This window comes from Tasmannia lanceolata, unplaced genomic scaffold (genome assembly GCF_043159265.1).
Source record: "Tasmannia lanceolata isolate RefF3 unplaced genomic scaffold, GAP_Taslan_0.1 ptg000013l, whole genome shotgun sequence".
NCBI lineage: Eukaryota > Viridiplantae > Streptophyta > Magnoliopsida > Canellales > Winteraceae > Tasmannia > Tasmannia lanceolata.
Genome location: NW_027518690.1, coordinates 16,837,384 through 16,848,491, shown reverse-complemented (window position 1 = coordinate 16,848,491; position 11,108 = coordinate 16,837,384). Strand labels below are relative to the sequence as shown.

The 11,108-nt window shown below is 51.7% G+C and overlaps 1 protein-coding gene across 1 annotated transcript; it reads left to right on the top strand.

Annotated features, from left to right (window-relative positions):
• Positions 1 to 2,898: 2,898 nt before the first annotated feature.
• LOC143891022 (uncharacterized) lies at positions 2,899 to 3,474 on the top strand. Its single transcript, XM_077395680.1, has one exon. The coding sequence runs from the start codon at positions 2,899 to 2,901 to the stop codon at positions 3,472 to 3,474; it is 576 nt and encodes a 191-aa protein (XP_077251795.1).
• Positions 3,475 to 11,108: the final 7,634 nt, after the last annotated feature.

The window sequence follows — 11,108 nt, the reverse complement described above, 5'->3', positions numbered from 1 at the left end:
GGATGGATTGCTAGAAATTGGAGAGGATGGAGGAGTTTGAAGGAATGAAAGAGGGTTTAGGGTGATTCTGGGTTAGAAAATGAGATGGGTTCGAAGAGGAGTTTGGGCTGGGATTTGAAGAAATGGGTGGAGCGTAGTTGGCCGGTCGGAGGAGGCTTGGCCGGAATGTTGCCGGAGCTCGACGGAGCTTACCTCTGCAATATCTCTCCTTCTCCCTCAGTTCTCCCTCTCTGCTCTGTTTCTCTTCGTTTCTCTCCCTCTCTGCTTTTCTCTTGAAAATGATTTTTGTTTTTTCTCCTTTTTGTTTTGATGGGTGGAAATGGGTTGCAGAGAGGGAGGAGGGTCGGATTGGGTTGCAGAGGGAGTGGCCGGAGTAGGTGGGAGACGATTGGCCGACAGCTCTGTGGTGGTAGGTGAAGTGGAGCTTGGCTCCGGTAATGGAGGAAGCCTTGCCGGATTCCGGCTTGAAGTGGTGGCGGCGAAGGTGGTGCGGATTGGATCGGAGCACCGGCACCGTTGCCGGAGGAGAATCACTCTCCCTCTCTCTGCAATCTCTCTCTCTCTCTTTCTCTCCCTCTACAAACCCTCTTGATAGAAAAGAAAAGGCTGATGGGAGGAGTTGATCGGGATAGAGGAAAATGGGTTTGGGGGTTTCTCACCGGAGAAGATGATGGTGGAGGGTTTGAGGGGGTTTTGGTGGAGGTGGAGATGGGGTTAGCGGGAGGTGGAGGTGGCTGTGAAGGGTGAAAGGGGTAAGATAGAGGAGGTGGTTGGTGGTTGGCCGGTGGGTGGAGAAGATCGGCGAAGATGGAGATGAGGCGATGAGGCCGTGGAGATGGCGGCTCAACCCCTTCTCTCTTGCGGCTGCAGGAATCCTTTTTACAGAAAATGAGGCTCTCCCCTTAAACCCTAACTCGGTTTTTCTCTTTTAAAGAGGAAATGAGTCATTCGATTCCCCCCCACTTCTTACTTGGACAACCCTATTTAATGCATTTTATCACTACTCTTTTAATCCTATAGGGAAGGCTTTGGGTAAGAAAAGGATCAACATTTAAACACTCTTTTGCTACACAAAGGATTGGTATTGGCACTCTCCTAATGGATATCCCACCCCACTTCTATGATATTTTAACTTAAGCTCGCCCTACACCCCAAACATGGGTTCGGGTACCACTCATGTCAATTTTCTGGGATTCAAGCTATGCTTTTAACATAAAATCGAATCAGGTTCGGGCCGATTAAGCTCATTTTCTCATAAGAATTTTAATTTGAGATGACCTGAGTTGCACACTTAAGCGCGAGGTATCAAAGACAACAATTCAAGGCTCGAATAATGGGGTACCAACATCAAAGTCATTTGAGCCTCATAACAATGGTCAAGGATATTGGGGCGACTAAACAAGGGTCTCAATTGGCGCTTAGGGACCATTCAAGCTTCAAGAGATTTTGAAAATTATCCACCAATGAGAACTCTTCGGGTTTATTTCACACTCAGGATTCAATTTTTCTGAAATTTCAAAATTCGATTTTGGTAATTTATTCAATTTTTTGGGGCTTTTTAGGGTCTGGTCAAAATGGGGTGTCTACAGTTAGGCTGCGTGATGGATTATTTACCTTCTACTTACCTTGGTCTTCCTCTAGGGGTTGGTAGACCGAACAAGGAATTCTGGGAGCCGGTAATTGAAAAGATTGATAGGAGGTTGGACACTTGGAAAAGGAATTTGGTGTCCAGAGGTGGTAGACTTGTGTTGATTAAGGCAGTGTTGACCAACATTCCCATCTATTATATGTCTCTTTTCATGTGTCCGGTTAGTGTCACTTTGCACCTTGAAAAGATCCAACGTAGATTTTTGTGGGGAGGAAATGCTAAGAAAAGGGGATATCCTTGGTGAGCTGGAATGATGTTTGTGTCCCTGTTAAGATGGGTAGTTTGGGTATTAGGAGGATCAGAGAGTTCAACCACGCTCTTTTGGGAAGGTGGTTGTGGAGATTTGGAGAAGAGCATCTCCATTTGTGGGTTAGGGTCATTTGTAGCAAGTATGGATGCCAAGATGGGGGTTGGGAGTCTTTTGACTTATGTAGGAATAAAGGGGTGACTGTGTGGAGAGACTTTTCGAAAATGTCAGTCCCCTTTAATTCGAAAATTCGGTTTACTGTGTATGAGGGCAATAGGATCAAATTTTGGAGTGATGTTTGGTGTGCTGAGGGGCCACTAAATCTTTTATTCCCCAATATTTTTAGGGTGGCTAACAAGAAAGAAGCCTTTGTGAGTAAATGTTTTGATCGTAGTAGTGGGAAGTTACTGTGGTGCCCTTCCTTTAGAAGGAATTATTTGATTGGGAACTAGTGTCATATTCCAGTCTGTGTCGTCTTCTTGAGGGGTGCTTCATTAAGGTGGAAGGGATAGATAGAAGAATATGGACCGTGGAACCATCCGGGAGTTTTTCTATCAAATCTTCCTACATGAGTCTGATGCCTAGTACTACTCCATCCTATTCAGCCAAGGTTTGGAAATATCATTGTCCACCACGGGTGAGTATCTTTGGATGGGCTGTTTGTCGCGACCGGATTCAGACAATTAATTTCCTGAGAAATCGTGGCATGTGGCTTGTCGATCATTGCTCTCTTTGCCTTAAGGAAGGGGAATCTGTTGACCATTTATTCATGCATTGTTCTTTCACCCGATTGATCTGGAGATGTATCTTTTTGAGGTTTGGAATCAGTTGGGTTTTTTCGAGGTCTATTCGGATGTTGTTACATTAGTGGAGCGCCGTGCCTTGGAGAAAAAAAGGAAAAATCTTGTGGGAAGTTTGTTTGCTTGCTGCTTGGTGGGTTGTTTGGAAGGAAAGAAATTCTAGGATCTTTGAGGGTAAGGCGAAGTCTCCGTATTTTCTGTACATGCGCATTATCGCCTTGGTGATTTCATGGACGAGATGTCTTCCATCATTTCAATTTGTTTTGGCTTTTAACCTTTGGGAAGGTTGGAGGAAAGTGTGTTTTAGTAGTGAAAGATTGTCTAGCATCGTCCAAAGATGGGAACCGCCTCCTCTTGGTATGTTCAAACTTAATTTTGATGGTGCTTCTTTTGGTAATCCCGGGCCAGCCGAGGTGGGAGGGTTATGCCATAATGGCGAGGGCGTTGTTCAATGGGCCTTCTTTGGTTCAATTGGTGTATGCGATGATTCGGAGGCGGAAGTTAAGGTGGTATTCCACGGTATCAAGAAAATAATTGGTGATTGTCTTGACAAGGTTATTATTGAAGGGGATTCCTTAAATGTTATCCAGTGGCTTAAGGGGGGAGTGGCACCTCGTTGGAGATTCTTGCCGTTCATAGATGAGATCCACGAGATTATATCAGGGTCATCGGCTATCTTGAAGCATGTGAGGAGGGCGGCCAATGAGAAGGCTGATCTGTTAGCCAAGAGAGGTGTGAATAGTGACTCTTTACAATTGTTTGATTATCTTCCCCCTTGATCAGCCATGTCTTGTTCTGATGATGTGTATTTTTTGTTTCTTCTTTCTTGTCTTGTAATCTGTTCTATTGGGCTGTCCCATCTCGGGCTTCCCTTTCCATTCTAATATGATTCACCATTTAAAAAAAAAACAATAATAATTATGCCGCCCAACCTTTGACCGATGAGGGCACCCTCAAATCTTCTCAAATGGAGGACCAATCCTGTTCTAACGCTAAAGAGACTCCTTGTTCATTCCGAGGACGTGATGTTTTTGCTCTCAGAGAAAGGGGAAGATGTGGAGCGCACAGCTTGAGCAGTTGGGGGCTTAATAACAGAGTTTCAGGAGATCATTATAGATGACTCGAGTGATGAGTTGCCTCCTGATGGGGTCCGGACTCAGCACTGATGGGTCCGGACTCAGCACTGATGGGTCCGGACTCAGCACTGATGGGTCCGGACTCAGCATCCAATTGGCTGCTGGCACGTGGCCCTCACAAGGACCGTTGGAAGGCCAACACCTGTCCCTACTAGGTGTGACACCTGGACCAATCAGGGACTTCCACTTGCCCTCCTTAGGTATGAGACCTGGCCCATACAGAGGCCACCACCTGTCCTAGACAGGTGGCTCAGAATCACTATAAATAGCCTTCACTTGTGCTAAGGTGAGGGATCTGAAAATCAAAAACTCTAAGCTTTTGCTCTGACATTGCTCTGCACTCCTGCTCATACTGACTTGAGTGTCGAAGCGCCCGTCCGGAGTACCACTCCGGGTTGGTCCTCTGACCCTTTTCTTTCTTGTCTGTGCCCTTGTGCAGCGCAGGACTCCACTAGCCCTTCAGCCGTGACTTGTTAGCTCAGCCCATCCAGCCCTACCATAACCTGTTACCAATTTTAGACCTAACAGATTTGGCGCCATCCGTGGGACCCGTAACAAAAAGCTGTTCGGAACCTCACTTAAGCAATGGTAGGAAAACACGGAAAGCATAAGCCAACCTCCCGGACGACCCGGGCTACAGCCCCCCGCGAAGGGAGAAGCGAGCGATTGGCCTCGCAGATAGAGGTCGGGGCACCAGGGGAGCGCAGTCCGACTCGATCGGACCGTTCGGACCCTACCCCGACCCCAAGGGAGATGCGGGCCCTTTTTCAAGAGATGACTGCTGTAATTGCGCAGTTTAGAAATCCGGCCGCCGCTCTCCAGCAGCACCCAGCCGAAACCTCTCAGCCCGCCCAGGGGAGGGGAGGCTCCCATCGAGAGCACACGCCTCCGCCCCGGGAGCAGACTCGCCACTCTACAAGACGAGATCACCTCTCCCGGGACAAGCATGTGCGTCCCGAGCCTCGCTTACATCACCGGTCACGATCGCCCTCCGTACAAAGGCATGGCAGCAAGAGAGACGCCACGCACGGAGAGGGATCGCGGCACCGGCGAAGGAGTCCGGATCGGCTATGAGCCCGCCAGCAAGGAGAGGGAGGCCCGCCCACCGGGCTGAGGAGCGAGAGGACCCGGTGTTGCGAAGGATCCAGCAGATCGACCACCGGATCGAAGAGCTCGCCAGAGAGCAGGGCCGACCTGCTTCCCGGATCTTCACAAGCGCTCAACCATTTTCAGACAGAGTGCTCAACACGGAGGCCCCCGCGGGCTGGAAGATGCCCCAGGTTCCGCAGTATGACGGGACCACCGACCCCGTGGACCACCTAGAGACTTTCAGGACCACAATGCTTCTCCACGGGGCGTCGGATGGATTCCTTTGCCGGGCATTCCCCACCACGTTAACCGGAGCAGCGCGGGACTGGTACTCGCGGCTTAAGCCCAGGTCCGTGGACAATTTTGATGATTTTGGGGATAACCTGGCCCGCCATTTCATGAGCAGCAGGAGACCCAGGAAGACGACGGCTTCGCTGATGGCCCTCAGGCAGGGAGAAGATGAGGCCTTGAAAGTGTTCGTTGGTCGCTTTAACAGGGAAGCTCTCCAGGTCCCTAACCTGGATCCCTCTGCGGCCACGAACGCCCTTCTGGCCGGCGCCCGATCAACTGATCTCAGACGGGCAGTGGCTCGGCGCAACCCGCAGTCTCTCGCAGACCTGATGGCCGGGGTGGAGGAGTACATCTCGGTGGAGGAAACTCTTGCCGCCCTGGACTCCGCTGGCAGGAGAAGGCCCGAGGAGAAGAACCCTACCAAGCAGCGTAGGGATGATAAGTCTCAGAAGAAGGAAAGAAGCCCTCCCCGCAGGGAGAGAAGCCCTTCTCGAAAGGGGAGAAGCCCCCAAGCGAGAGAGCATTACACGCGGCTGACCGCATCCAGAGCACAAATCCTGGCAGCCATTCGGAAGGAGGACTTCATCCGTTGGCCGGAGAGGCAGAACTCATCGACGAAGAAAAACATGTCTCAGTACTGCAGGTTCCACAAGGACCACAGCCACGACACCAACGCGTGCCTTCATCTGAAGGAGGAGATCGAGCAGTTAATCAGCCGTGGGTACCTCGGAAGGTACTTGAAGAATGATGACAACAATAGTGAACGCAAGGAAAAGCCGAAGCCCAGAGGCCGAAGCCCTCGCGGCGCTCAACCTCTAGGCGACCGCATTCAAGCTCCGGCCCCGGACAGCCCCCCTCCTCAGGTACCTCAACCTCAATCTCATGGTGTTATTGGTACCATTTCAGGAGGGCCGACCGCAGGAGGAACCTCTTCATCAGCCCGCAGGACATATGCCCGGCAGGTGAACGCCGTCCATACCTGCAGCAAGAAGGCCAGGCTAGAGAACGAGATATCTTTTTCAGATGCAGATCTCGATGGCCTGATCCTCCCGCATGATGATGCCCTGGTCATCACCATGCTGGTGGCCAACTGGGAAATGAAGAAGATCTTGGTCGACAACGGGAGTTCCACAGACATTCTCTATTATCACGCTTTCGAACGGATGCTGATCGGAACCGACCGCCTGAAGCCGGCCAACTCGGATCTGTTCGGGTTCTCCGGAGAGGTTGTCAAAGTCGAAGGACAGATCGAGCTTCCAATCCTTATCGGGGAGCCGCCCTGCCAATCCGTCGCCATGGTAAACTTTTTGGTGGTAAGGGCCAAGTCAGCCTACAATGCTATCTTGGGCCGCCCCGGCCAGAATCTCCTCCGAGCCGTTCCTTCCGCCTATCATCAGAAGATGAAGTTCAATACACCAGGGGGTGTAGGGGAAGTCAGAGGGGACCAGCCCCAGTCAAGGCAGTGCTATGCAGCGGCGCTGAAAGGAAAGAATGCGTCCGAATCTCTGCCGATCGAGCTGTTTGATCTAAGGGATGAAACCCAGATCACAGTAAACGAGCCGGCCGAGGACGTCATATCTGTCCCGTTATATAGCGGCGACGACCAGAGGGTTGTTCAGATCGGCTCTGCCCTGCCAGAGGCCGCGCAGCAGGATCTCGTTCAGTTCCTCAGAGCCAATGCAGATGTCTTTGCCTGGGCTCCTTCAGCCCGGCATCGACCCTGCAATTAGCACCCATGAGCTCGGGGTTGATCAGACCTGCAAGCCTGTGAAGCAGAAGAGGAGGCACTTTGCACCAGAGAGGCGAAGGGCCATCAGAGAAGAGGTGGAAAGGCTTCTGAAGGCCGACTTCATTCGCGAGATCCAGTATCCGGACTGGCTCGCGAATGTTGTGATGGTGAAGAAGTCTAATGGGAAGTGGAGGACGTGCATAGATTTTACAGACCTCAACAAGGCCTGCCCTAAGGACAGCTACCCGCTCCCAAAGATTGATCAGCTCATCGACGCTACCGCGGGTCATGAGCTGTTAAGCTTCATGGACGCCTTCTCAGGATATAATCAGATCAGAATGCACGAGCCCGACATTCCGAAGACATCCTTTGTAACCGATCAGGGGACTTATTGCTATCGAGTTATGCCTTTCGGACTGAAGAACGCAGGGGCCACCTACCAGCGGCTCGTCAACAGGTTGTTCAAAGAGCAAATCGGCCGCAATATGGAAGTCTACGTGGATGATATGCTGGTCAAGAGCAGAGCTGCGTGTAATCATGTCGCCGACCTCGAAGAAGCATTTCAAGTCTTGAGGGACCACAACATGAAGCTCAATCCGACCAAGTGTACGTTCGGCGTCGAAGCGGGCAAGTTTCTGGGCTTCATGGTAAGCCAGAGAGGGATAGAAGCGAATCCTGAAAAAATCAAGGCGGTGATGGAGCTGACTCCACCCAGAACTATCAGAGAGGTACAGCGCCTGACCGAACTAGTGGCTGCCCTGGGGCGGTTCATCTCTAAGTCCGCAGAAAGATGCCTTCCGTTCTTCAACGCAGTCAAGGGTATAAAAACCGCGCCCTGGACTCCGGAGTGCCAAGCGGCGTTTGAGGAGCTGAAACAGTACTTGTCCTCTCCCCCGTTGCTGTCAAAGCCAGAGCCAGGAGAAGAGCTGATTCTGTATCTCTCAGCGGGACCTTTGGCAGTGGCAGCAGTACTGATCAGAGAAGAGTACCACCAGCAAAAGCCGATCTACTAAGTCCGCTTCCGTGTTCTGAAGAGCCGCTCTGGGAGGTGCATGTCGACGGATCTTCAAATAAAAGTGGCAGCGGTGCCGGGCTAGTTCTCACAGGACCACATGATTTCATCCTGAATTATGCCCTGAGGTTTGGATTCCGTGCGTCAAACAATGAGGCAGAGTACGAAGCCCTCATCGCCGGAATGAACCTCGCCGCTCAGGCCCGCGCTCAGAAATTGAAAGCGTACTGTGATTCGCAGCTAGTCGTATATCAGATTCAAGGAGTATATGAGGCCCGTGAAGAGCGAATGATCAAATATCTGCGAAGGGTCCGTGTCCTGGCCGGCAAGTTCGAAAGTTTTGAGCTCATCAGAGTCCCCCGGGCTGAAAATACAAAGGCTTATGTGCTCTCAAAGCTGGCGGCTTCAGGCTACACCACTCTCAAAGAAATCCGTATGGAGTTCCTAAAGACCTCCAGTATTGATGACCAGCCCGTCGTAGTAATGCAGATCGACGACGAGCCGTGCTGGATGGATGAGATCATCAGATATCTGCGCAGCGGAGACCTCCCCGGGGAGAAAAAAGAGGCCAGAAAAGTCGTACAGCGAGCAGCAAGGTTTTCATTTGATGGCGAGACTCTGTACAAGAGATCTTACACCCTCCCGTACTTGAAGTGTCTCCGGCCCACCGACGCCCTGTATGCCCTGTGAGAGACCCATGAGGGGATTTGCGGAGAGCACCTTGGGGGCAAGGCCCTGGCCATCAAAGTCCTTCTAAGAGGCCTGTACTGGCCTACATTGAGACAAGATGCACTGAGCCTTGTGAAGAAGTGCGAGAAATGTCAAAGATTTTCTCCCGCCTTTCACCAGCTTGCCGTGCCAATGGCTCCGATCATCAGCCCTCTCCCTTTTGCCATCCAGGGAATGGACATCTTAGGTCCTTTTCCGCCGGCCTCCGGAGGCCGTGAGTTCGTCGTTGTCGCCATCAACTACTTTACGAAGTGGGTAGAAGCTGAACCCCTGGCCAAGATCACCGAGCAGAACGTCCAGAACTTTTTCTGGAAATCAGTGGTGTGCAGATTTGGGATACCCCGGGTCCTCATAACAGACAATGGCAAACAGTTCGACTCGAGAAATTTCAGAAAGTTTTGTGCGGATCTGAAGATTGAGCAAAGGTTCACTTCAGTGGCACACCCTCAAACCAATGGGCAGACTGAAGTGACGAACAGGACTCTGCTGCAGGGGATAAAGAAGAGACTGGATGATAAGGCCGGACGCTGGGCGGACGAGCTATACCATGTGCTCTGGGCATATCGGACTACCCCACGCACTGCAACGGGTGAGTCGCCTTTCAATCTCTCCTTCGGAACAGAGGCCATGATCCCGGTTGACATCGGGGTTCCTTCACTAAGAATTGTTCACTTCAACGAACAGCTTAACAGGGATGGGCTCCGTGCCAACCTCGACTTGCTTGAAGAGGTCCGTGAGGAGTCACAGATCAGGGCCGCAGCGTATAAGCAAAAGGTGTCTAGATATCATGACACGAAGATCCGACCAAGGGAGTTCCGCACAGGCGACCTGGTTTTGAGGAAAGCGGCCGTCTCCCAGCCAAGAAGGGCGGGCAAACTCTCCCCGACTTGGGAAGGGCCGTACCGAGTCAAAGAGGTCATCCGTCCAGGAAGCTACCGCCTAGATACACTTGACGAGCAGCTGCTGCCGCACGCCTGGAATTCCAAAAATCTTTGAATGTATTATCAATAGTCTTTTTCTTTTGCCTTTGCCTTTGAAGGCCTGTAAAGAGTCTCTGTAATGAAAGTTCAAAAATAAATAAAGTGGAGTTGTCACTAAACTGTGTCCCTCACTTTTGAGTCACTAATATATGCCAACTCCGCCAAAAAGACTCTAAGTGTTTGCAAACTTAGCTCTTATTCTAAGTGTTTGCAGACTTAGAGAGCAGCAGTGGAGCACTCCGACGCGTCCAATTTGGTGTGGAGACCAGTTCTGACCACATGGACCCGCCCTAGTGAAGACCACCTCAAAAGACCTGCCCGGCCTAGGCGTCTACATCCGAAGCCGGCCAGGATACGGCGCAACCGCTAAATGCCAAAACACCTGTCCGGCCTAGCCGTCTACAGCCTTAGCCGGACAGGATGCGGCACAAACGCCAGCCGCCAAAAAGACTCTAAGTGTTTGCAGACTTAGCTCTTATTCTAAGTGTTTGCAGACTTAGAGAACAGCAGTGGAGCACTCCGGCGCGTCCAATTTGGTGTGGAGACCAGTTCCGACCACATGGACCCGCCCTAGTGAAGACCACCTCAAAAGACCTGCCCGGCCTAGGCGTCTACATCCGAAGCCGGCCAGGATACGGCGCAACCGCTAAACACCAAAACACCTGTCCGGCCTAGCCGTCTACAGCCTTAGCCGGACAGGATGCGGCGCAAACGCCAGCCGCCAAAAAGACTCTAAGTGTTTGCAGACTTAGCTCTTATTCTAAGTGTTTGCAGACTTAGAGAACAGCAGTGGAGCACTCCGGCGCGTCCAATTTGGTGTGGAGACCAGTTTCGACCACATGGACCCGCCCTAGTGAAGACCACCTCAAAAGACCTACCCGGCCTAGGCGTCTACATCCGAAGCTGGCCAGGATACGGCGCAACCGCTAAACGCCAAAACACCTGTCCGGCCTAGCCGTCTACAGCCTTAGCCGGACAGGATGCGGCGCAAACGCCAGCCGCCAAAAAGACTCTAAGTGTTTGCAGACTTAGCTCTTATTCTAAGTGTTTGCAGACTTAGAGAACAGCAGTGGAGCACTCCGGCGCGTCCAATTTGGTGTGGAGACCAGTTCCGACCACATGGACCCGCCCTAGTGAAGACCACCTCAAAAGACCTGCCCGGCCTAGGCGTCTACATCCGAAGCCGGCCAGGATACGGCGCAACCGCTAAATGCCAAAACACCTGTCCGGCCTAGCCGTCTACAGCCTTAGCCGAACAGGATGCGGCGCAAACGCCAGCCGCCAAAAAGACTCTAAGTGTTTGCAGACTTAGCTCTTATTCTAAGTGTTTGCAGACTTAGAGAGCAGCAGTGGAGCACTCCGGCGCGTCCAATTTGGTGTGGAGACCAGTTCCGACCACATGGACCCGCCCTAGTGAAGACCACCTCAAAAGACCTGCCCGGCCTAG

Bases quoted from the DNA above. Each gene is read 5' to 3' on its own strand.
- LOC143891022 (XM_077395680.1), top strand. From the start codon at position 2,899: ATGCGCATTATCGCCTTGGTGATTTCATGGACGAGATGTCTTCCATCA.